General features: G+C 42.0%; 1 protein-coding gene across 2 annotated transcripts; it reads left to right on the top strand.

Moving 5' to 3' along the window:
• The first annotated feature begins 393 nt into the window (after positions 1-393).
• LOC310986254 (proto-oncogene tyrosine-protein kinase Src-like) lies at positions 394-25614 on the top strand. Of its 2 annotated transcripts, XM_083972092.1 has the most exons (13): positions 394-771; positions 10963-11244; positions 12321-12420; positions 13535-13552; positions 14556-14654; positions 15398-15501; positions 18403-18552; positions 18675-18830; positions 19696-19875; positions 21427-21503; positions 21592-21745; positions 22018-22149; positions 22597-25614. In XM_083972092.1, the coding sequence occupies exons 2-13, from the start codon at positions 10971-10973 to the stop codon at positions 22803-22805; spliced, it is 1653 nt and encodes a 550-aa protein (XP_083828218.1). In that variant the 5' UTR covers positions 394-771; positions 10963-10970; the 3' UTR covers positions 22806-25614. The 2 variants fall into 2 exon arrangements, with proteins under 2 accessions (XP_083828218.1, XP_083828219.1); XM_083972093.1 differs by lacking the exon at positions 13535-13552.
• Positions 25615-26001: the final 387 nt, after the last annotated feature.

Raw genomic sequence — 26001 nt, 5'->3', positions numbered from 1 at the left:
GCTTAGCAACCGATTTAGCTCGCCACCGTCTGGGATCTGGGGTCTGATCAGACGGGCTGGTTGTTTTCCATTTAGTAGTCGTGCCGGGTCGGTGGTTGTAATCATGTTAAAAATAAAAATAAAAAAACATACGTAGCCTACTCAGACCTGAGTGGGGTGTGTGGGTTTTATTAGAGGTAAACTGGGGTGTTGTCGTGCCTGCCAACGCCTCTGTCTCTGTGAATTGAACTAGCCTACTGGTGCTCCGGACCGGCGGCGTCGAGTTCCGCAACACGACGTGAATCTGCCTTTCACCGTAGCTACGTCAACAGCGTACAATCCAGGCTCGTCATATTTGCACTCCCGTGTTTCGTCAGTGATGTACTACCCCATACTACCCTGTGCTTTCCCCATACGAGGCATGTCTGCTGCTCCTCCACACTACAGCAGTCCTGCTCCGTCGCATGAACCCCCCACGCCGCTGACTCTCCCCAGCTGAACAGACCAGGCTGCTTCACCGTGAGCTGTGGTGGTGTTGGTCCGGCCCACCGACCGCAGCCGCCCGGCAGCTGTGCCCTCTGCTCCTGAAGGCAGTCCCCGTCATGACCTCCTCCTTCTGCTGTTTTGCCGAGATTCGCTAAATGGGATTCGTGGCTGGTCCGAGGTACCCACAGCTACCGGCCATCCGAGCGCATTCTATCTCTAATGAGGACAGCCCGTACGGATTTAACACGGTTCCTCGCTGAGCGTCTCTGATTTTTTTAGGGGCTGAAATCTCAAGACACGTCAAAGGTGAGTTAATTAAAGCCTGGGACGTTTTTAATGCGAGACAATTAGATTTGTGTCGGGATCACCACCAGGGCTATCCTCCTGGATTGTTCCTGCGTATTTTTCCTCATACGGATGTTTTACAGCCCCCCTCCTCTTCCTCACATTGACTTGTATTTCATTGTTGCACAGGCCATTCAGTCAGTGTTGCTCGCACACATTTGCTCAGTGCCACTCAGCCCCGTGCCAGGGCTATGTTGTTGACCATTTGCTAAACCCCACATAAAATGCTTAACGTGTACAAATGTCATATCTTTTTTTTTTCTCCTTGTGCCGACTAAATGTCTTAGGAAATAAGCGTAAAGCGACTGCGCAAAGAAAATAAAGCCAACAATCCATCGAAATTCAAAATGGAGCTGTTCAGCACCTGTTTTGATTCATCAGGCCGCATATGCGCTGTATGTGAGCCGAAGCCCCGACAGCCACAGCAGCATTGTCGCGTTTTATCCCCGTTCCCATTCACAAATCTCTGTTTACGTCCTACCTAATGTGGATCAGTTTGGCAAACACGGACAGAGGATGTTTTTTTCTTTTTGATTCATTTTTTTTTAATTCACTCCATCCCATAGGAAAGACGTTATCATTTTGACAGCTGCTACTCTGTAGGCAGCTACCACCCCACCCCTTGTTTCTTTGAAAGCAGCTTTACTGACAACAACTGGTGTTTAATCCAGTGGAAATAGAATTTTAATTATGTGGCTAATCTATTTACAGTCGGTTTTTTGGGCTTTTGGGCACGTTCCAGCTCATTTCCATATGGCAGTGGATTCAGGTTCGCTGTGATTGAGACACATGAAACATGGGGAAACTCAACATTGGGGTTTCACCACTTGGCGACCATAATGCAATAACATGCATGACTCTTACAAACATGATGCCAGTGGTTCTTAAAACCTCTCAAATCATGTTTAACAGGCTGAGAACACTGGATCAACATACACAATGTTCCCTTTCACAGAGCTACAAGGCAGGGCTGCAACAAAAAGACTCTTTCAGTTAGCCTATTGATTCATTTACTAAGGGTTGTCTTGATCAGTTGATCAATCTATTAAAAAGTTAGCAGATACTGAAAAACAGGTTCACAGTTATGAACCCATTTTTCTACAGTCAATAAGTCTAACAGCTCTAAAATGTTGAATTTAAGATAAAAACAAAAAAAAACAACAAAACATGAATTGGTCCCATTTAAGCAATTTCTTCCCTAAATAAGCAGTTCATTGTCAATTTAAATTGTGAATTATTTTTCTGATAATTGATCTAATTGCCTTATTGCTGGAGCTCTACTTGCTTTTAATTGTAAAACAAATACAACATTTAGGCCTATGTGAGAAAAGAACAGATGTTGAGCAATTTCTTTTTCAATATTCTGTAAATCGCAATGAAAGACTGCAAAATGAAATAGAATTAAATATTCCACAAAAGGCCATAAATGTGCAGAGCTAATCTCTTCCTCAGAGTGTGGCACGTCTGACAGGAGACAGCTTTTGTGTCCTCCTTCCTTCCCCACCCTTTGCCCTCCTTCACAGAATTAATCACGCTGTTGCAGCCGTTCCTCGTGGCCTGGATCACTTGCTTCCAGAGCCACCAGTTAAAGATGGACAGAAAACGGAAGTTGCGGTTTTATCAGCTGAATGCCACAATTCCCTTCTTCCTCCTCTTTTTTTTTCTTCCTCTCACGTGTCCTCTGAGTGTTTGTCACTGTGGACTACAGTATGTGTACATGAGATGGGACAGCCAGGCTAGACAGGCTCAGACGCTCTGAAGGCTGTGTGCGGTTTAGAGAAGGTGTGGGCAAAAAGACAGCAGAGGAGATGTTGCTCAGGCACTGGCTGTTGTCAAATGGGACAAGATTGGATAGTTAAGTGTCTGCCTGTCTGTTCTGTCCATTCTCCCTCTCCTACGCAGGCTATATATAGTAGGCCTAGATGCTCTGTGTATTATACATGTGTGTGGACTGCTCTGTTCCATGTTATCATGTAGCAGAGTAAGACAGTGATGCTAATGTGCACATTTCCTTTCATTTTGATCTTGAGGGAACCATCATCGCTCCTCCTCCCCCGCCTCCCCTCCCCTGGGCAAACTGTAATTTTCCCATTCGACTGAAACATTGGCTCCAGCTCCTTCGCTCTCTGGAGCACAGTGGCAACTGTTACCGTCTGTTGTGATTCAGTGAGGTTTGTCATGGCCAAATGTGCGTATGTGCCAGACCAGAAATGTACAGCGAGTGTGCTCAGCTTCAGATGGAGGAGTACAAATCAGGGATCAGGCAGAGCAAATGTGAGAATGAAACCAAGATCATAGATATGACAAGAATCTTGCCGTATTAAAAAGTTCCCAGCAAAGTTGCACCTAAATGTAGCACTTTAAAAAAAAAGCATCTTAAGTAATTTGGCGTCTGATGGCTGCATTTACGGTATGACATTTTCACATCCTGGCTAATGGTTTGTTCAGTTTTATTATAGGATGAAATTTGAACTCAGTAACTTAATTTTCCTTCAGATAACTCTACAGATAACTGGTAGGCCTGAGGAAAAGCCACTGTCCTCTGGAGCGCAACATTGACTGTTAAACATCAAGAAGTTGACATGAATTCAAAGTAAAGAAGAATAATTTTTATAGTCTGAACAGCCAAGTTGACCATCTCATAAACCTGTGATCACCCCTGTCACTGTGTGTTATTAAGAGGTTCCTTGTCTAATGAGATGAAAGAGACTCACAAGATACCCACTTGACTTGACAAAATGACAAACAAGGACACCTGAGAGACTAGAGAGGGCAGACCTCCATCAAGGCCAGTGTCAAAAGCGTACACCAGAAAAAAAAATCAACTGCAAATTGGTTCACTATGTGTAATCCTGATGGAGGGAATCCCTTTGCCTGATCTACAAGATATGTTCTAATAATCAGTCAAGATGTGAACTGAATTTTGGAAAACAGGTTGTTTTCATGGCCAGTCTGGACAAGAGGAACAACTATAGTGACCAAAAAACATGTATATTGGCATGTGATAGTGTTTTCAGACTGACCATAAGGAATGCAAACCTTACCTTTTAGTTCAGGAAGTCAGATTTGCCATAGAGGCTGTGGTGGATGCTATTTTCCAAGGCAGACTGAAATATGCGTACAAGTGATGAATAATGAAAACTACTGTCCTGATGTGATGCAGTGTAGTTTACCTGAAAGGTGTTGGGACTTGCCTGCTTCATTATCTTCTTACATTCCTTTCAGGCATCTGGGCTTGTTTCCTTTACTTCCCCCCTTTCTCTCCACTATTTCCTTCTCACACCCAGTACTCACTTCAGAGGTGCCGAGACAATTTTATAGATTTTTGTAAGACTCAGTCAACACTGAGACTGTGAGAGAGACACAGGTTAGTGATAAATGTACTGCAGATATTGAAGGGCTCTTGAACTCCTCTCAGGTCCTGGTGTAAATAGCAATCGAAGAACAGGCTGTGAACGAAGCCTCCATTTGCCACAAATCCATGAATCTAATCCTTAAAATCTCCTTTCTCACAACACAACCAGGCACATCTGAAATGCACCCAGTCAGCATGACATTATTAAACCACATTTATTTTGTACAGCACCTTTGTATAAGAAACGCATCACATAGCTACAGCTCTAGGTTAAGAGGAATACATCTGATTACAAAGAGAAAGTACTTGTACCACAGCAGTCAAGATGTTAATGTGATAAATTGAATTTTAAAACGCAAGTAGGGATGTCACGATTACCTGTTGTCACAATTAATCGTGGTATTAAATACAATTAATTGTGGTATTAAATACCACGATTAATTGATCGTAAAGATTCCTAAATACCGTCACTTTCTGAAAAAGATTATGTTGGAAGCATATCTGCAGATGTGCGCCAAAGTAAAGGTAAATGCACAGATTGTAAGACTCCATTTATAGATAGATAGATAGGTTTTATTTGTCATTCTTATGCGTCACATAAAAACGAAATTATGTTTCACACATCCACCGTTCGAGATCAAGATCAGTGCATTAATTTCAACAATAAATAAGTAAAACATGTATAATTAAAAACAACATATAAAAGTAACACTGAATTAGTAGGAATTGAAATATTAGCGTGTCATTTGTATTGTGAAAAAAAAATATTAAAATAAACTTAGAATAGATGACAATTAATGACTTAAATATTAATAGCTGGTCCTATATTAAGAGATTAGTAATGTAATTCTATTTTGACTATAATTGATTTTGCACATTCATAGTGTTGTGAAATTTATTGATGAATAACAATTGTGATAATCGTAATACCGTGATTACTTATCTGACAATAATCGTACCAAGAACATCTATAATCATGACATCCCTAAACGCAAGGGGTGATTTTTAATGTAACATCATACATGTCAAATTCAAAGCAGCAATAGTCACCTTTCCTGGGAAACCATAAAAATAGAGCTTCTTTGTTACCCCACCACCACCACCACCACCACTACCACACCCCATCTTCCTCCTCATCTCCCTCCTCACTTCCTTCCTCCCATCCTGCCCTCCCACTGCTCAGGTGCCTGTTCTTGTTGCAGTCTCTGGCAGTCGTAGCGGTGTGGTGCAATCTGGTTCTCCCACATTCCTCCGTCTTCCTTTTTGGATGGAAAAAACTCAGGGGGTTAATCCCCCTTCATCTTCACTTTCTCATTTTCCCCCCCATCTCCTCAATTTTCCCCTCCCTTCATCTTTTGTCAGAATGTATAGTGTCTTTTTGTAACTACTGTAACCCTATCAGCCTTGTATACTTCCGCCATCCATCCCCTCTCTTCCATTCATAATGTTGGAAGGAGTCACATGTTTGCACTCCTTGATATTATTGCACACCGACACCATATTAGGACAAGGCGTGAGGCTCAGTTACAGTGCTAGCTCTGTTGTTTACATATGCAGGCTCTGAGGCTTTCAAGGGTACTCTGGTGTGTGAAGCGTCCTGGATTGAGCCAGCGCTATAAGCACTGGACACTGAATGCACCGTGCAGCCAGAGGATCAGGGTGGAAACCCTCCGTTCTATCATTCACTTGCCCTGCTGACCTGTCATCGTGAAATATAGAGTGGCAAAGGTTAGTCAAGTAGATAGATAGATGGATACTTTATCGATCCCATTGCTGGGAAATTACAGTAAGTAATCAATGAGTCAAAGACAAGTTAACTGTTAGTTAATCATTAAGGCAGGATTATTAGTGTTGGTAGTAAGTTATTCTATTCTAATGGTTATATTTGGAAAAATATTTTGCTGCTTGTTTTACATTATATCAAATTCAATTTCAAGGTTTTCGACATGTTTAGTCCAGACATGACATTGGGCTGTAGGACATTTATTATAATGGCATTTTCACAGTTTTGTCATGTTTTGTTTTTAGACAAAACACATTGAGAATCATGCAATATTATGAATAAGAAGAGTACTGTATGATTTTCTGGCCAGAGCAACTCTGTGGCATCACAACACCTCATTTATAATAGTGTGTTGTGACACCACTCACCACATATTTGAACATGACAATAAAAACAGATCATTTTGACACCTTGGTTTTTTTAATTGGCCCTGTTGCTGGGACTCCCTTGGATCATTATCTCCACACATTCATACATCTGAAGACAGTCTCCTTATGTAGGGTTTAGTCACATTGTTCCTTTTGAATTCACAGGCAGATTTGCTCACGACAACTCAATTATTCTTCATTACATCTACAACCATGTAGCTACATCACCATAGTTAGATACACATAATGAAACTGCACTGTTAACTGCCATGTGTGTGCTGTTTTGCTGTATCGTCTTTGCCTTCTAATCCGCTCCTAAAGCGGTGTATTTCTACTACGGACTAAGATTTGGTTAATCAGTACTACGGTTTGGTGGAAAGCTTGGGATAAGACTCCAAATAAATCCTTGAGAAAAGCTCTTTTGAATGCCCTTTCTTAATTAGTCGCTCAATCAGCTTGCCATTCAGTTGGATATCAGCTAATTGTAGGATATTTGGAAAAGTGCATGTGAAGATGCTGAGAAGTGAACCACACCACTAAGATTTAGTTTGAAGACAGTAGTTTTCCCTCAGACACGAGCATCTCCAGTATCTGTTTGCATATATTGACTATGTGGGCTGCTAAATATATCTGTTGCATAAGTGCCGCCATTACTGCTTAGGAACACTAAGACTGCGATCCAACCCACTTTTCTCATGTTTTCTCCTTTACATCTGGGTTTTCCCTGATCAGTCAGCGAGCTGGTAGATGCATCCGGCCACAGAGTTCATCACTGACATCCAGACTAGCCGGCTAAATCCAGCAGTTCCCTGGTCGGCCCTGTCCGTCTTTTTCCACAGGCCCTATAGGCTCATCTCTGTGTGACTCAGTGTTGCACCATGGGATACGTTAACCCCCCCCAGTGCGTCAGATTACATGCTGGCAGGAGTTGAATGAAAGCCTGCATGACTGTATGTGTGCCTGAAATCGCTCTCAAGCACACACTCTGCAGCTCACACGCCCACACTTCTCCACAGTGGGATCCTCCTGTGTCTCTGAGAGTTCCCATTAGCGATGTCACCATTACCTGTTTTCACAATTAATCGCGGTATTAAACACCACAATTCATTTATTGTACAGATTCCTAAATACCGTCACTTTCCAAAAATGATGTCAAAGCCAGGAAAAGTCAATGCACAGATACTGGTCTGTTTACCTATAACATACACTGCAAAAACTCCAAATCTTTCCAAGAATATTTGTTGTATTTCTTGTCAAAATGTCTCATTTCTAGTCAAAACTGCCCTCTTTCCACTTAAAATAAGACTCATTACCTAAGAATTAACTTGTTTTTACATAATTTCAAAACAAACATGTTTCAAACAAATTTTCAATTGAAATAAGTAGAATAATCTGCCAGTGAAAGCAAGTTTTTTGTGCTTGTAATAAGAAACTTGCTCCACTATCAGATTTTTCTACTTATTTCAAGTGAAAATAATATGCTTGAAAGAAGTAAAACGTGTCTAAAAACAAGGTACCTTTTAATATGATGAGTCTTATTCTAAGTAGGATTTGTTTTGACTAGAAATAAGACAAATATTCTTGGTAAGATTTTGAGTTTTTGCAGTGTAGCTTTGAATTGGTGGGAATTTAAATGTTAGTGTGTCATTTGTAATTAAAAAAAAAAGAAAAAAGATTAAAATAAACGTAAACATTTGGTATAGATGACAATTAATGACTTAAATATTTCAAACACTTCCCATGGGAGATCAATAACTTACTAAACGATGAGTAATGTAATTATATTTTGACTATATTTGATTTTATACATTCATTGTATTGTAAAATGCATAATAATCGTGGTCATCGTAATACCGTGATTATTTCTCTGACGATAATCGTACCAAGAAAAATAGAAAATACCAGGAAATCTATAATCGTGACATCACTAGTTCCCATACAGTACCTGTGTAATTATGTCCTGCTTGCACATTACACTTAAAACACCCACTAAGCCTCAGCTGTCCATGCAGCACACAACAACCACCCACACCATCTTTTTCAAGCCGGTGTCGGTTCCTTTCTCCTCGTCTGTTAATAACCCCTCTCTGTCCTGTCTGTCAGACTCACAGCAAGTGCGTTGGAAACACTTAGACACATACATGCATGTGTTGGAAAAAAGGATGTTAGACGCAACTGTGGTTGAGTGTTGGTGCGCGATAGAGCCTTGTTTCCCAAAGATTAAGGAACAGCTGCTCACACACACACACACACACACACACGTCGCCTACACACATGGCACATACACTGTCTGGAACTGAGAGTGCCTCTATTCTCAAAGGAACAAGGCTGTTTCATGAGTGTATGACTGTCTCTGTTTCAGCTGGCCTGAAATAGCCGGTCTCCCATTGAGTCACTCTGCAGCGCCTTGAGGGGGGGTTAGGACTGGACTCGGTGTGTGAACACGGCGCTCAGCCTCTCTGTGGCTGCATTTGACTGTCTGAGCATGTTTGTCTTTGTCTGCGCTCACAATGACAGTGCACTCTTGACTTGTTGCATTCATCCAGTCATAATAGGTGCATTCCACATCGGGATAGAAGGAAGAAGCGGCAGTAATCAGCAATAACCTGTGAAAGACACAACGGTTTCTGTCCTTGTCACTTTGCCAGTTCTAATGCTCTTTTGTCTGAAGCTTTGTTTTCCTTGAAGATGCCTATTGATTCAGAGCAGATTGAATCAACAGATAGAAATGACCTTGAATGTATGTGTGTTGACTGTTTTCAAGGTGTCCTTGTTCGCAGTTTATTTGCATGCGAGAACGGTTCTAACTGAACCTGGAACAGCTCCAGGGATAGTCTGAGGTGGATTCAGAGAGCCAAAGTGAATGTGAGGCTCACACACACTCAGAGGCGGTTTTGGTTGAGAACGGACAGTGAATAGTAACTGAAACAAGTTCAGATCTCATTCCTGGTGAACAAAAACCTTTCATTTGGGCCAGTATCTGGAAAGCATATATTATACATGTGGAAAGGTTTAATAAAGCCTCCTTTTTTAAATTGTGAAATTTGATGGCAGTGAGATTTCATTTTTACTCGTCCACATGAAACAGGGCATGTGTGTGTACTGTGTGTGTGAAATTCAATGTTAATAAGAGCTTAAAGCCCCATGTAACTTATTTGGCTTTTTATTAGCAAAAATCAAATATGTCTTTCATAAATTTCACTGAAGTGGAATCACACCCGCATACAAATGAAAGCTTTCTGGTACCTTAGAATGAGTCGTTACAAATACATAAGTGGGCGGCCATGTTGCATCGCCATTTTTTACGTTGAGTGGCAGCGTGACCGTAGGTAACCACGGAAACTCAGAGGAGCTATTGGCTCGGGGAGAAAGTTTTCCAGGTAGCGCGGCTAGCGCCTGTTAAAACTGTCACCACTGTGTAGTGTGAGGAAGGACGGAGGCACTGATGTTGCATTCAGGTGCAGTCAGGCAGACGACCGTTAGCAAACCAACCGGATGTCATTTTACTCCACGAGAGAAATACGGTAAAACAATACCACATCACCATGACAACATATTGTCAGGCCTGTATTGTTTTGCCTCGTGCTGGCAGACCACTTGTTTACATAGAGGCTTGTTTATCCTGTTACATGCAGCGTCTGTTGTCTGTCTGACGTCTGCCCCATTTCATGTGAATGCAACATCAAGAATACGTTCAGATATGCAACCGCACTGCTAGATGGGGGGAATTCCTACATATTATTATACCTTTAAAAGTAGCTTGCGTGCAAATGTCCACCTGTAAGCCACATCACTATAGTTGTAATGCAGTAGACCTGTGGGTGGGGGACAACAAAAACACACAATCACAGTCACAGTTATTCTGCTGATTAATCAATTACTTGTTTTCCTTAAATTGCCAGAGTTTGATGATGTTGTCTCTCTAAATGTCCTGTTCTGGTCACCAAACAGACCAAAATACCAATAACATATTTAAATTGGAACAAAATTCAATAATTGAGCTTGATGCAGATTGCCACATTGGAGGAGTTAAAGGGATAGTTCACCCAAAATTGAAATTTCACTCATTATCTACTCACCCTCATGTGGACTAAGGGCTGGGAGAAGTTTCAGAGTCCTCCGTAGCTTCTCTGAGTTACAGGGGGTCTCGGCGTAGCAGTGCATGTCCATATAACGGTTGCAAATGGATACCAACTGTCTTCGCACCAAAAAACATCCAAATACCTCCATGCTGCTCGTATGTAATGTCCCTCTTGTATTGAAGCCCCAAATTGTGAAATTGTCCCAAAAAAAATTAAATAAGTCTATATTTCAAGCTTGAAATATAGACAATTTCGCATTTCGGGGCTTCAATACAAGACGGGATACTACACCGAGACCCCCTGTAACTCAGAGAAGCCACGCAGGACTCTGAAACTTCTCCCAGCCCTTAGTCCAATTTTGGGTGAACTATCCCTTTAAAACCCAGGGGACATTTTTTATGAGGGTTCAAGATCTCTTCTTCTGTTCATCTATCGGTCGATTGGGAAAGCATTTTTCTGTCAGTTGACTAATAATTTCAGTCCTAGTTGTTATAAAAGGTTGAAAAGTGGTAACAACCAATCAGAGGACTAAAGTACTGCTCTTTTCACTGGCTCTCAACCCAGGTCTGCACATGGGGGCGGGCAAGAGCAAGCCCAAGGAGCCGGGCCAGCGCTCCATGAGCCTGGACGGCACCATCGGCACGGGCTCAGACAGCGGCCACTTCCACCACCTGGGCCCGGCCCAGCAGACCCAGACCCCCAACAGGAGCCCTGCAGTGGGGACCGGCAGGCGGGGGCATCAAGGGCAGCACCAGCACGCCCCAACCAACACTCCTGAGATGGCTCTGTTCGGAGGGGTGGACCACACCGGCACCATCACCTCTCCCCAGAGAGGACCTCTGTCAGGTAGGAAGCACTGTGAGCGGAAGTCAAGTGTTGAAATGTCACTATCACTAGCGAGATTTGGGGAAACAAGTTCTTGTGTTTCCATACCAACGGTTAGATAAAGAAGGTTTATAACAATCCTGTGTGTGTTTTGGGGAAGCATTGAGATTGTTTTATCTCAATCTATGTAAGAACTAAAGCATAAAAACAATTAGCAGCAGGTGATGTTTTTTTTTACATTTGGACAGAGCCAGACAAGACAGAACCAGTCTTTATGACGTGCAAAGTGAACTTTTCCTCTTTCCTGCTTCATATTTATCACAACAGTGTTATCAATCTTATCTAACTCTTGGGAAGAAAGCATATTTCCCAAAAATCTTGACCAAATAACGACTTGAGGGAATTTTGACTTATCCGTGAGTCAACCCAAGTCTGAGACTTGGATCCAAGACTTTTGGATCAAACTGTATCTAAAAATGACTCACGGTGCCTCACATTCACACAGAAAAACAACTGAAAGCTATTAGCCATCTCAGAGCCTTGTCTTTGACTTTGGATCTTGTTGTGTGGCGCTGTCTAGATGACTTGACATTGAGCTGTAATGGGTCTAGACCGGCCAGATGGTTAGGTTAATGCTGCTCCATCCAGACAGCGGAGGGGCGAGGTTCTGCTGGCCGTCTCCTCCTACCGTTCATCTAATGACCTGATCAATGATTAGCCGGAGATTCCCCAGGTCCGGATCACAGGTTCATTAACGGGAAGGTGTAAAAAGCTACACAGAGAATAGAAAACCATCGATGTGATGGCTTTGTCCTTCACAGACGATCGGTCACAAGCAACGTGAATGTCGATATTTCTCATTAGGCCCTGGCAAACTGTTTTATACAGAAGCAAAATAGATTTATAGCTTTACAGTGGATGGAGCAAATGATTATCAAGACACAGACCTGCAATATGGAAGTCAGATTGTGGAAGTTGATGTTAAGGGGGCATAAAGGGAAGTACCATCATCTTAAATTACACTGTTCCCTAAATGTGTGTTTGGTGTGTTTGTGTGTGTTGGTGTGTGTGTGTGTAAAACTGTGTTTTTCTTGCAGGAGGTGTCACTACATTTGTGGCGCTGTATGACTATGAGTCACGAACTGCATCTGATCTGACCTTTAGGAAAGGCGACAGGCTGCAGATTGTCAACAACACGTAAGAATGGAGTCATCCGTCTCTCTTCCTCCCTCTAACGCCACAACTTCACAAAAACCTAAACCAACAGATTTGTTGACGCACGCGCGAGCATTGCAGTGCACATTGGGTGGGTGTGTGTATGTGAATGAACACAGTGGGAGTCGATAAGTGTGGAGTGATCCAGACAGCGGAGTCTGATACTCAACAATCTGTTGACTAAGCAGAGCAGAACGCCACTTCACAAACACACTCGCAGGGCGACTGTCATCATCCTAATCTCTGAGACACTTTGTAGCGAGCCTGCTACATCAACATTCACACTTGCATTCCTTTCCTACACACAGATTACACCTTTAAAAACGTGTTTTCCTGTTGGACATCAGTATACTTTGATATCTGTCTGTGCTGTGGTGTGATTCAGGTAGAGGAACACAATGTAGATTGTAGAAGAGAAGGATTATATGTGAATGTAAGAGCTAAGTGCATCTGGAGCATATTTCTCACACAGGTGTGTCAAAGCAGAATAGCGTTTTTTTGTTGTTGTTTTGTTTTGTTTTGTTTTGTTTTTTTTGGGGGGGGGGTCTTTTTTTGTGTTTTTTTTTATACGTGCTCTTTCCATAACTTCCTGCCACAAGTCTGGTCTGCTGTTCTCTATATATAGGCTGGCACTACATAGCAGGGCTGTAAAATACTGCATAATGAATTCCTTCTTAATTAATATTGGACACTAAAACAGTTCATTATCCACATTATAAGACACCACTTGGTGCAGGGAAGATTCAATATCATATACATTTTTAATGTGGATAAAGAATTAGAAGCACTGAGGCTGTAAAGTGAATCCAGATTTCTTCCTTGATATGAGCATTTAATCACTAATGGAAAGTAAATAAGAGATATTGGTACTTGAAACTGGACCGACTTGGAAAGTGAACTTTTTTTCAAACTTAAAACAGCGTGTGGTTGGTGCAGCCCCACTGTGTAGTCCCACAGCATATCCAGCTCCTCTGCTATCTGTCTGTACTGTGCTGCTGCTTGCCTTGCTGTGTCTCTTTGCTTTGTTTTGATGTGTCTGCTGTGTCTGTTATCTCTCCCTCTCTCTTTCTTTCTCATGCTTCATGGTTTCTCCTAGGAAAAAGTACAGCTTCAGGTCAGTAATACTTAATGCAATAAAAACAACAAAATCTCTCACGCAACCTTTTGTTCGCAGTCCCTTCGCCGCTGCACTGATTTGTGTGGTCAAGCTCATAATGTAACTTACTGCAGTGAATTGCATTGGTGAGACAGAGTGAGTGCACAGATTTATTTGGTAGATATCATCACTGGATACAGTTAAAGGCCTAAAATGCAAACTGGTGGACGGCAAGTGGAATAAAAGGTTGCCTATGTCTGTCTGTCTGTTTCCTTTCTTAACATTGTGTTTTTCTTCACATCGCTCTATTGTAATGTGCACTAAGGTGAGGTACTGTATGCATCAGGACAATCAAACTAAACTTTGAGGTTCTCCTGTTTGTCATGAGTCTTCAGTCGATCTTCAACTTGTGTCAGTTATAGGCGAAGTGAGTAGATATTGTAACAGGCAACAAATCTAATGAAAAGAACAAAACCAACGGCTGTGTAGTTAAGTCTGATGTGACCGAGACTTAAATTGTTGTGTTACAATGTGGTTTTGGACAAGGAGATTGGTTCCCTCATTATGAAGAACTAGGATATTGTAGCTTAATGTAAATCATCCAAACATCTACTCTACTACTACTACTTTTTCTTAGTGTAGAATTGTGCAGCATTTAGTCTTGATTGAACAACTTTTCCTAAAAGCTGTTGGAAAAATTGTATTTTCTAACAGGTTTCTTTTTTTTTTTTTTTATGAAGCCATAAACTGTGTTTTTGACCCACTTTTAAACATTGAATCAATTGGCTTGGTAAATACCACAGACAGGGTAGTTTTTTAATGTCAGTATTTGTTCTTTTCATAGGATTTATTGACATACAGAGTATAGACTTAGAAACAGTATTAAAGTTCAGCTTGAGTTCAGCTATCACGTCTCAACTTGCAAATCATTAGGCAGATAAATATTAATGGTTGTCTCAGTCAGTTTGTGTTTGTTGTGTTGACTGTCTCCCCCCCCCCCCCTCTCTCTCTCCTGTCACAGAGAAGGGGACTGGTGGCTCGCCCGCTCCCTGACGACAGGCGAGAGTGGTTATATTCCCAGCAACTACGTGGCTCCGTCCGACTCCATCCAAGCAGAAGAGTACATTATCCCCTCCTTGTTTTTACTCTTGCATTTTCTTTTGCACTTGTTATTCCTCCTACACAGATTTAAAGGGATAGTTCACCCAAAATTCAAATTTCATTATCTCATTATCTACTCACCCTCATGTCAACTAAGAGCTGTGAGAATTTTACAGAGTCCTCCGTTCCTTCTCTGAGTCACGGGGGGGGGGGGGGGGCCGCGCAGCAGTATTTGTCCATATAATGGTTGTCAATGGATACCAACTTTCTTCGTCCAAAAAGACACACCAAAAAACATCCAAATACCTGCATACTGCTCGTCTGTAATGTCCCTCTTGTATTGAAGCCCCGACATGAGAAATTGTTCCGAAAAAAATGAAATAAGTCTATATTTTCAGCTTGTTTGTAGCGGAAGCTCCCAGTGTCTCGGTTCACTGCTACTGACTGGCGGAACAATTTCTCATGTCGGGGCTTCAATACAAGAGGGACATTACAGACGAGTCTTTTTGGACGAAGAAAAGAAATTTGAATTTTGGGTGAACTATCCCTTTAAAACCATTTTCCATGGAGAACCTGAATGTATTTTTACTCTTTGCATTATGATGGTGAACACATAACAAGGCTGTGTAAAGAAAAAGCTTTCACATAATATATATATCCATCCTATACAGTCTTCTGTATTTTCACCCTAAATGTGTCAGTGCTCCAGACACTCAGTCGTAGCTTCCCACTGATCTTTTTCTCCGTGGCCCACTTTGGCAGGTGGTATTTTGGGAAGATCACTCGGCGTGACTCAGAGCGGCTGCTTCTGAACCTACAGAACAGACGAGGAACCTTCTTGGTGAGGGAGAGTGAGACCACTAAAGGTGAGAGAGCAGATGTCTGCCTCATTGCAGAGGCTGCAGGTGTTAATAATAGTTCTATTTAACTCTTCCTCATAATTGTCTCGCTGTTATGTTGTCATGTTGGTTTTCCACATGTAAAAATCAACATCATGTATTTGATAATGTACATAATAGGAATGACTTGGTTATTGAGATAAATAATGTTGTCAAGACAAGTTCAAACTTGCCTAGACCACATACTAGGGTTGGGAGAAAAAATCGATTCACATAAATATCGTGATATCTTTTTTTATCTTTTTTTTTGATGATTTTTAAATCGATTTTGTTTTTCAAAAATCGATTTTGTTTTTTTTTTGGGGGGGGGGATTCTTTTTTTTAAATGTTTTAAAATATTGTGCAATGTGCATTTGTTAGCCTTTTTTACATACAGAGAGTACAGGTTTTGAAAAGGGTTTAAGTTCACTTTATAATGGAGTAGGTTAATTAATAGGCTCCTACAGTATTTGTGTGCAGATAAATGTTAAAAATGCAGACAAAAAATCGAGAGAATCGTCAATATCGTAGAATCGCAATTTAAATCGAATCGCCATCCAAAAAATCGTAGAAGAATCGAATCGGGAGAAAAGCATATCGTCCCAGCCCTATCACATACAGTCAAATCCTGATTTTTATACCCAGAAATGAAAGACAGACTAAGCTGTATTTACATATAAACACTCAAAGAGAAGGTTAGGAGAGAAAGAGAGATACAGAAAATCTGGAAAGAAAAGAGGGAGAGAAAGAGGATGACATGTAACAAAGAGCCACAGGCTGGTTTTGAATTTGGACCAGACCAAAGCACATGCTCTAGCAGGTGAGCTACTGAGGCGCCCATTCCTAGTCAGACTGTTTATTTTGTCTTTTTAACAGCTTGCAGCTTTTGTCTGCCAACGTTCCCAATACATGAGCTTTTATTTACTCTCAACTCCTGAATGTAACAGACTTTTATTGGAGGCAGGTCTTCATGTCTAACTCTGTCTGAGATGTAGAGGTGGTCCTTTCTCTCCTGCTCAGTGTGTCTTATGTTTAGTTATTCCTTTGCCTGCTCTAGTAACAAAGATGCATGTAAATACTGGAGATACTGAAAGTAGTTGATGTGCAGGATCACCTCCATTGTACTGGAAGCGCTCCTCTGCTTTCCTGCGGTTTCTAAGCAGCCAGGAAACGAGAGAGAAGTAGTGGAGGTGCCGTCAGTCAGTCAGACACGTGAGATTACAGTGCTGATTTTGCTGTTGCAGTCCCGCAAAAAAAATGTAAACAAGCAGAAATGACACTGTTTTCAAAAACCAGTTCAGGTTTCAAGTTTACTTTGCAACAAATAGCAGAAATGAAAAAAAAATCTGCATGTATTGTATCAGTGAGTGCAGCTCTTATCAAGCTGTCAAATGATCAGTGTCTGTAACCCAGCAACAGACAGCTTTCAAATTGTGCTTCACTTGTTCGCAAATGCCTGCATTATCATAGAAAATGATCTTTACAGAGCTTTTTATTTTTCACTCAGAAGAAGTCCTGACACTTCCTCAGTGTCCCTGGAGTTTACTCCACATAGCAGATGTAATCTTACTTTGAAATAAGTTGTTCTTCGGGGACTTAATTTAAGAGGCAGAGCCTCGTAATTAAGTCATTTGTTAACTTTCACTCAGGCCGCTGGCGCCATAATCTCTCGTTTCTGGGCTTGTGGCTGAGTTTCACATCTTTCTCTGAAAGTCAGGAGTGAGAACTGGTCCCTGTGACGTAGGTGAACTCTTGAGGGGGCTGTGGATGAAGTGTGGTGCAAAGGGAAAAGAGTGGTGTGGAGTGGATTGGGGCTTGTGAATGGAAAGGGGTGAATCACTCTGCCAGAACTAGGTCAGCCTGGGAGGGTGCTGGATTTCCCTCCGGCTATAAGTCTCTGTTCTCCCAACACACACACACACACACACACACACACACAAACAAACACACACAGAGAGGGGAGGAGAAGCATGAAGAGGAGGAAGGACGGTAAGTGGAGAGACTCTCAGGAAAGGGGGAGGAGTTGTGGCTGGAGGTGTGTTGTCCTCAGAATGTGTCTTTGATAAGATGTCTGGGTGTGAGTTTCACAGTGTGACAGACGACCATAAGCACGCCTCACATGGTTTTATAAAGTGTAAATCACGTCAGACTGTGCAAGACATCTGATTATTTGTTGGGCTGAGGATTGAAGCACACAAGTCTTGACCCACTTTAGCTCTCTGATCATGGCAGGTGAAAATCCATCATCTGAGCTTTTCTTTGAGGCGTTTGTGGCCTTCATCTTAGACATACAAGCGGAGAAATATTGTGACATGGGTAAAATGTTGCCGTACTTGTGTCCATGCAGTGTTATGGTGCGTCAGTATACTCCCAGTTCACTGGATAAAAGCTACAGGAAGGGAGCAGGATACATCAATAAACATCATTCAGGAAAACTGCAGATCAAAGACATCTGATTAATTTTCTTTTACTGTTTTACAACCTCTCTCTAGCCTAGGTTTGATAACTGTGTTCAGTCTGTTAAAATACATTTTTACGTGTTGACTTCTTGATAACAGTAGACTTTTGATGTTGTTATTTCCTAGCTCTACATTAATTTACAGTTTTGTCATTCTTTTTGTTTCTTGTTTCAATGCTTATTAAATGTAGTGTTCTGATGCTGTAGAAAAATTCATCAAACTGGTAAAATCAGACTTCACACAGCACCTGGCCCTGGGCAAGGACATAAAGGCTTAGCTGAATGTCCTGGTCCTTTTAAAGGGACCGACAGAGACGTGTTCGCCACGGCTGCTCGGAAACTTCAGAGAGCGACTGTCACACAGGCCCAGATACGTCTGCTTTCATTGTGCCAACCTGTTCAAAGTCTGTTGTCTCTCTGCTTGTTCACAGGGGCATATTGCCTGTCAGTGCTGGATTTTGATAACACCAAAGGCCTGAATGTGAAACATTACAAGATCAGGAAGCTGGATAGCGGCGGTTTCTACATCACCTCCCGCACCCAGTTCACCAGCCTTCAGCAGCTAGTCTTCCATTATCGCAGTGAGTCATCAAACATGTTTGGTTTCTTACGGTTATAAGACGTGTCAGTAGCTTTGATAGTTTTCCCTTTTTACAACACTCTGACTCTTGCCCTTCTTCTTCTATCCGCTTGCCTCTCTCAGAGCACTCTGACGGGCTGTGCCACGCTCTGACAGAGGTGTGTCCTGTGGCCAAACCCCAGACCCAGGGACTGGCCCGGGACGCCTGGGAGATCCCACGAGAGTCCCTCTGCCTCGACCTCAAACTGGGACAGGGCTGCTTTGGAGAAGTCTGGATGGGTGAGTACAGTACACAACCACTTCTCACCATGGGAGTTAAACTACTCCCCCTCATGTGGACTAAGGGCTGGGAGAAGTTTCAGAGTCCTCCGTGGCTTCTCTGAGTTACAGGGGGTCTCGGCGTAGCAGTGCATGTCCATACAACGGTTGCAAATGGATACCAACTGTCTTCATAACAAAAAGACACACCAAAAAACATCAAAATACCTCCATGCTGCTCGTATGTAATGTCCCTCTTGTATTGAAGCCCCGAAATGTGAAATTGTCCCGAAAAAAATGAAATAAGTCTATATTTCAAGCTTGTTTGTAGCGGAAGCTCCTCTTCCCGGTTTGTCAAATTTGGACGAACCAGGGTTTGTCCTCTTCCCAGTTCGTCCAAATATGACGAACCGGGAAGAGGAGCTTTGAGAAGCTTTCGCTACAAAACAAGCTTGAAATATAGACTTATTTCATTTTTTTCGGGACAATTTCACATTTCAGGGCTTCAATACAAGACGGACATTACATACGAGCAGCATGGAGGTATTTGGATTTTTTTTGGTGTGTCTTTTTGTTACGAAGACAGTTGGTATCCATTTGCAACCGTTATATGGACATGCACTGCTACGCCGAGACCCCCTGTAACTCAGAGAAGCCACGGACGACTCTGAAACTTCTCCCAGCCCTTAGTCCACATGAGGGGGAGTGGATAATAAGTGAAATTTCAATTTTGGGTGAACTATCCCTTTAACCGAGTCCCTTAAACAGGTTATTCACTGAATCTACAAAATATGAGGATGATTTTATCTTGCTCCTAGGCAAAAGTTGAAGTCATATGTCAGGAGGAAGTTCTACAGCAAGCATATGATGCTGTGTTTTCTGACAGGTACATGGAACGGTACAACGCGAGTAGCCATCAAGACCCTGAAGCCTGGCACCATGTCTCCAGAGGCCTTTCTTCAGGAAGCACAGGTCATGAAGAAGCTTAGGCATGAGAAGTTGGTCCAGCTGTACGCGGTGGTGTCTGAGGAGCCCATCTACATTGTGACAGAGTATATGAGCCAAGGTAATTCAAGATGGACAGCAACTAAAGCCCAGTGGTTTTTAGTTGGCAAACAGTAATGTCTGAGTTGATGAGTTTCAAGCTTTTAGTGCTAAAAGCAGCACACTTCATGATGCTATTGGTTTAGACATTTAACAATATTCAGGACTCCCTTTGTCAAAGATGTTCTCTTATATTGGTATTGGTTTGTTTTGTTTTGTTTTGTTTTTCAGGAGAAAAATCACCATTACTCCTCCTCATTGATGATGTTAAAGGATAATTACAGTTTTTTACAATCTGTACCTTATTTCTATCATAAAATACGATCATTTACTCACCCAGATAACTTTGGTGTCATTACAAGTCGTTCCGACGAAATTAGCTCCAGTTGAGAGCCGCGTATATCTGTATAAGTCTACAGGGCAGCAGAATGCAGCCTCTAAATAACACATTATCTACCACGAAACTTTCACCAATATTTAGTTCTGATAGGCTAGTGCTATTCCCCTCTGAGTCCGGGGTTAGCTGTTATCAACATCCGGGGTCTGTAGGTTGACCTACTGACCTCTGACCTGGATGATGTCATCCCCGACCCCGTTGCGGCGCGGCTTGTTGCTACTGCTAATACTACGGTTCATTTCTGCGTGTTTCTGACTTGTCGGAACAAAATGAGCAGCTGGATGAAGTTCAGCTTCCACAGGCTTCCTCTCCTCAACCTGGACTCACAAAGCTCTGGCTAGTTGAGATAAAAATGGACCTGGATGCCGAAGCAAAATGATTATTATCAGAATCAGAGTGAGCCAGGCAGCGGTCGGAGATGACATCATCCAGGTCAGAGGTCAGTAGGTCAACCTACAGACCCCGGATGTTGATAACAGCTAACCCCGGACTCAGAGGGGAATAGCACTAGTGTATCAGAACAAAACATTGGTGAATGAACGAGTTTCGCAGCAGATAATGTGTTATTTAGAGGCTGCATTGCGCTGCCCAGTGTACTCACATTATACAGATATACGCGGCTCTCGGCTGGATCTAATTTCGTCTGACGTAATGACACCAAAGTTATCTGGGTGAGTAAATGATCGTATTTTATGCTAGAAATAAGGTACAGATTGTAAAAAACAGTAATTATCCTTTAAATAAGTGTGACTAAGTGAACACCACCTCCCAAACTTTGACATAACCACATAACAGGCTGTGTAGTAGTTAAACTTGTTTTCTGTCACCTCTGTACACAAATGGATTTAGTTGAATGAGATCCTGTCTCAGTGACCAACAGGGGACACTGTCCTCTACATGACACAGGGATCTGAGCAGCCCAGGACTGATTGTTGTGGTGATTAATTGACTCTAAGTACACCCCAGAGCCTCTTCTTCAGTACAGCTAATTAAACATTTCTAACAGTACCCGGCCCCAACTGGTATACAGTAGCTATTGTTCACAACACATCTACATGACAGTTTTCACTCAGTGGTTCAAGCAGTGACTTGACATTTTTGACAAATTTTCAGATACTGAGATACTGTGCACCTGTAGCTTTTCTAAATACTGTAATTTTGGTTTTGCGTTGACAGGTAGTCTATTGGATTTCCTTAAAGGGGAAGCAGGAAAGATGCTTCGTCTGCCTCAGCTAGTAGACATGTCCGCTCAGGTAAGGCTGCCACATATAACCACCCAGGATCCATGCACTAAAAATGTAATTATTATGTGGAAACAATATCCTAATTTCCTCTGTCCAGATTGCTGCAGGCATGGCCTACGTGGAGAGGATGAACTACGTCCACAGAGATCTGCGTGCTGCCAACATCCTGGTGGGAGATAGCCTGGTGTGTAAAGTGGCTGACTTTGGTCTGGCAAGACTCATTGAAGACAATGAGTACACTGCAAGACAGGGTAAGTCCACCCTGCCTACGTCTTTCCAAAACAGATTATTATACTGTTTCGGACTGAAAACTGAACACAGATGAGAGAAAATCTAAATATAAATGATCGTGGAACTACGACTCTTGAAGGAGGAGGAATGTGTTTTGTAGAAGATGAACAAAAAAAAGTTTGAATCTAGGTGGCATATTCTAAGATGTACAGTAAGCCTGTTTATTTTACAGTGTGTTACATTTACATTTTACTCAGTTGTACGTTTCTTCTATGTTCCTATGATCCTTTAGGAGCCAAGTTCCCCATCAAATGGACAGCACCAGAGGCGGCTCTGTACGGTCGCTTCACCATCAAGTCAGACGTCTGGTCCTTCGGCGTGCTGCTCACAGAGCTGGCAACTAAAGGCAGAGTGCCCTATCCAGGTAAAGCCTCCAGTAGGCATCCAGCAATCAAGCTGCCACTGAGTTCTCCACATAAACAATCATGTTCAGTCAATCATGATGGATGATTGACAACTGATTAACCGATGAGTGGATCAATAGAAAACACACTTCTTTGGCTTCTCAAATGTGAGAACTTGTAGTTAATATTTGTTTGATTTTAGGCTGAATATCTTTGGGTTTTGAACCGATGTTCGACTGTAGACCAAATAAAATAGGATTACCGTAGTAGATTAACAGAATATGAAGAATCGCGCGGGCCCTAAAAATAATAACACCATAGAGCAGACGGTTTAATATTTTAGGGATATGAATGATAAACAGCAAGCTTTGGTTGCCACAAAACCAATCGTTTCAGTGTTGATGTTTTGCACATTTCATTTCATGTTGCATCTTTTCCTAAATCCAACCTCCCGTTCCTCTTGGCAGGAATGGTGAACCGCGAGGTGCTGGACCAGGTGGAGCGTGGCTACAGGATGCCCTGCCCCTCAGAGTGCCCCAGCTCCTTACACGAGCTGATGCTCTCCTGCTGGAGGAAGGACCCAGAAGAGAGGCCTACGTTTGAGTACCTGCAGGGCTTCCTAGAGGACTACTTCACCTCCACAGAACCCCAGTATCAGCCTGGGGAGAACCTATAGAACCACATACTGAACCGAAACCGGGGGTCAAGAACCTCAACATAGAACGATCTGCACTAACCGACCTCAGAGGAACGCCTGTGAGAGGATCTGAGCCCATGAAACTCACCTGGGAGGAACTTGAGATTCTTCTGCGGTAACAAAGCGAGATAGAAACCTGCAGAAAGCCCTCCTCCCTTTCGTGCCATTAAAAGAACTGCTGCAGAAGAACCTGGAGAGCCTCCTCCTCCTCCTCGAAAAGCACTCGCAGTTTAGTTTAGGTTCTCCCGCAGGAATGAGGTTCAAAAGCTCTTGATGGACAAATTCGGATTTGACTGAGGGACCACACTTGCGGGTAAATATTTTTGAGAGGTGCAACTGACGTGGGAGGAACCGAATCAGGATCGGAGCAAGAGGGGAAAAGAAGCAGCCTCCTCCGGTCAAGGGAGGATTTTTCAGTTGGGCATGAGCTGTTTAGCGACACCTCCCTCTTTCCCTCTTCTGTCCTGTCTCTCTCCCCTCGTCTCGGTACCTTTCCCGCCCACAGAAGAGCACTGCCACTGTGGCTCAGGTGCCAAAGGAAAGTCTGTCTCTCTTAAAATATCCTCTATCTCCCTTCTGCCTCTCTCCACTTCCTCTACTTCTGTCTGACTTTCATTATCTCTCTCCAGTTCTCTCAAGTGCTGCTTCTTCAAAGTGTCTCCAAATAACTCAGCTCTGGAACTCTACTTTGCATCTTTATTTATGTTTACTTGGACAGTATACGTACGTCCTGCGGTTTAAGGTTTTGCAGAAAAACGTTCCTGATTTTTCTTAATTAATTCAGTGATAATCAATAGGCAAGGTTGTTAGAACCACTACCATGGTAGTGCCAGGCAATTGAACCCAAATTTAGGTCCATTTCAATTCAAATTAGAGGCCTTTATCTCATGTTTGTCCCTTCTTTCTCCAGCTGTATATCCTGACATATACTTAACGGCCTTTGCGGCCTGCTGGATCCAACCTCGATGATTAAAGTCAATTCTGATGCAGATAGTGTCTGAATGCTTGTTGTTTTGACTGAGCTTTTACTGGAAAGTCACATTGAAAATAATCAGCACTGTTGTGGTGGCAGTACGGAGCGGTTCTAATAGTTACGATCTCATTTCCTCAAAGGCATAAACAGGGTTGCTGACATCAAACATTCATGTGACCCACTAAGAGGCTGATCTGGCTACCAAACAAACCATATTACTGTTTAATATCAAACTCGGCTCAAGATGGGAAAATCCTGAGAGTAAACGCCTGCTGTATTCTGTGCCAAACAAATCACATTTCTTTACTGCTGTCTATGTATATACTGTTTTATTATCAACAGGCTTTCTTGGGGATTTTACTTTTCAAACAGGCTACTGTTTACTTAAAAGTTACAATTTGAGTCGGCACCATTTCCCCAGTAAACTTCATGTTGGTGAGTAGACGGATTAAACTGTTGCCGTTTGCTCAAGGATTGGACAAGGCTTAACTGGCCTCACAGCTGCTGTGTGACCGTAAAAATATGCAACCGGGCAGCCCTAATGAAACTGTAAGGATTTGATCAGGTAACCCCCAATGAAACTGTGTTTATGACTTAATATACAAGTTGCTTTTAAAACCAGTTAGCATGCCTTTGTGCCGTTCTTCTTCTTGACCATTGGCTGGGTTTGTATTTATGCTGTAATGTACATCAACATATTTATGTTTTCTCAAAGTTCAGGTTGGACGACGAGGCGTTGGGGCAGAAACAAACGTACCAACATTTGTGCCATCGACCTATGATTAATTTAAAATGTTGCTGCCAGTTCTCACTGTCATACTGTACATACTGTAGCTCTTTAGGGTCGGTTTTGTATCATGTACGCCACTTTCAGATGGCAGATATTTATGTTGAGTGTCACACATTTCACAGTGGTTTGGTTTATGACGTAGTTGATACAGCAACCGTAGATATGATTATAGCTCACTACCGACAAATACTATGAAACCAGTCATCAACGTATGAGCCATGCAGCAATAAGAACGAGGAGAGCCCATGCCCGCCAAAACCCTGAAATTACTATCGTTGATAATGAATCCTGAAGGCTAATTTAATCAGTGACGCGGACCACAATGACAAGGGAGTTTGGATCGTTATTTTGTGTGACAAATGAGGTCAAAGATGTAAATAGTATCTTAAACAAATGACTGTGACTATCATGTAATTTGTTTTTGTATAGTTTTATCTTTAATTGCACCGCCATGCTGAGGTTTTTACAGTGACGCACGCCTGCTCCCAAAATGTTTTAATAATAAGCTACTGTAAATGAGGCTTATGGAATGTTTTTATTTTTTAAAATATTGGACTGAATATAAAATCATATCCTGTTTCGAAAAACCTCTATATCTGCAAAAGACAATTGGAATTCGGCTTGGTACATATATATTTCCAAGAATGTGTTCATAATCAGTGCTTTCCTCTTTTGAAATGGGGATTATTACCCTGTTACACAATGAGCCGCCTGTCAGTCAATGGGACAATGGAAGTCAATGGGCTCAAATGAGTAGCCAAGGTCTGATTGGATTTTTCTGTGCCATATAAAAGATGTGTCTCAGTCTTTCTTTCTTTTTTTGGTTTTGTTAATTTTATTTTATAAATCTATGCAGTTTCAGTCTGGCATACCTGCAATTCTATGGCCATTTTATTCTAAAGTCAAAACCATGATTATCAAGAGAAGGTGTGAGCATTTTGTAAGGACTTCTTTTTCTTTTCTTTTCTTTTTTTTGATGTAACAGGATTGAAATGGGTATCGTGCCACTTTATGTTGATCTTATGTTGTGCAATAAATTATATTTCAAATGTGTTTTGATAAGGGTGTGTGCTGGTGTGTGTGCTGTCATTTGACCTGAAAATATCACAATGCTCGGAAATATATAGGTATTTTTCTGATTAAAAGCGATGAACATACTGCAACATAAGTGATTTAGAGAGATGAGCGTGTTGTATGAATACACTTCAGTAATAAAAACAGTTATACTAAAATTAGAAGTTGAAATGATTAGAAGTTGAAGAGTTAAAAAAGTGAGATGAAATGTGGAGGAGATGAGCTCAAGTTGAAGTGGAGACTAGATGGAAATTGTCAGTTTATGCACCTGAAGTTAAAGACGATATCAGCTGAGGCATAAACACTAAAAGCCGCTGTTTCGCATATGAACAATGGAA

The sequence above is a fragment of the Trachurus trachurus genome, assembly GCF_905171665.1.
Source record: "Trachurus trachurus genome assembly, chromosome: 5".
NCBI lineage: Eukaryota > Metazoa > Chordata > Actinopteri > Carangiformes > Carangidae > Trachurus > Trachurus trachurus.
The sequence above is the reverse complement of the archived record's forward strand: the minus strand, read 5'-3'. Positions and strand labels throughout refer to the sequence as shown.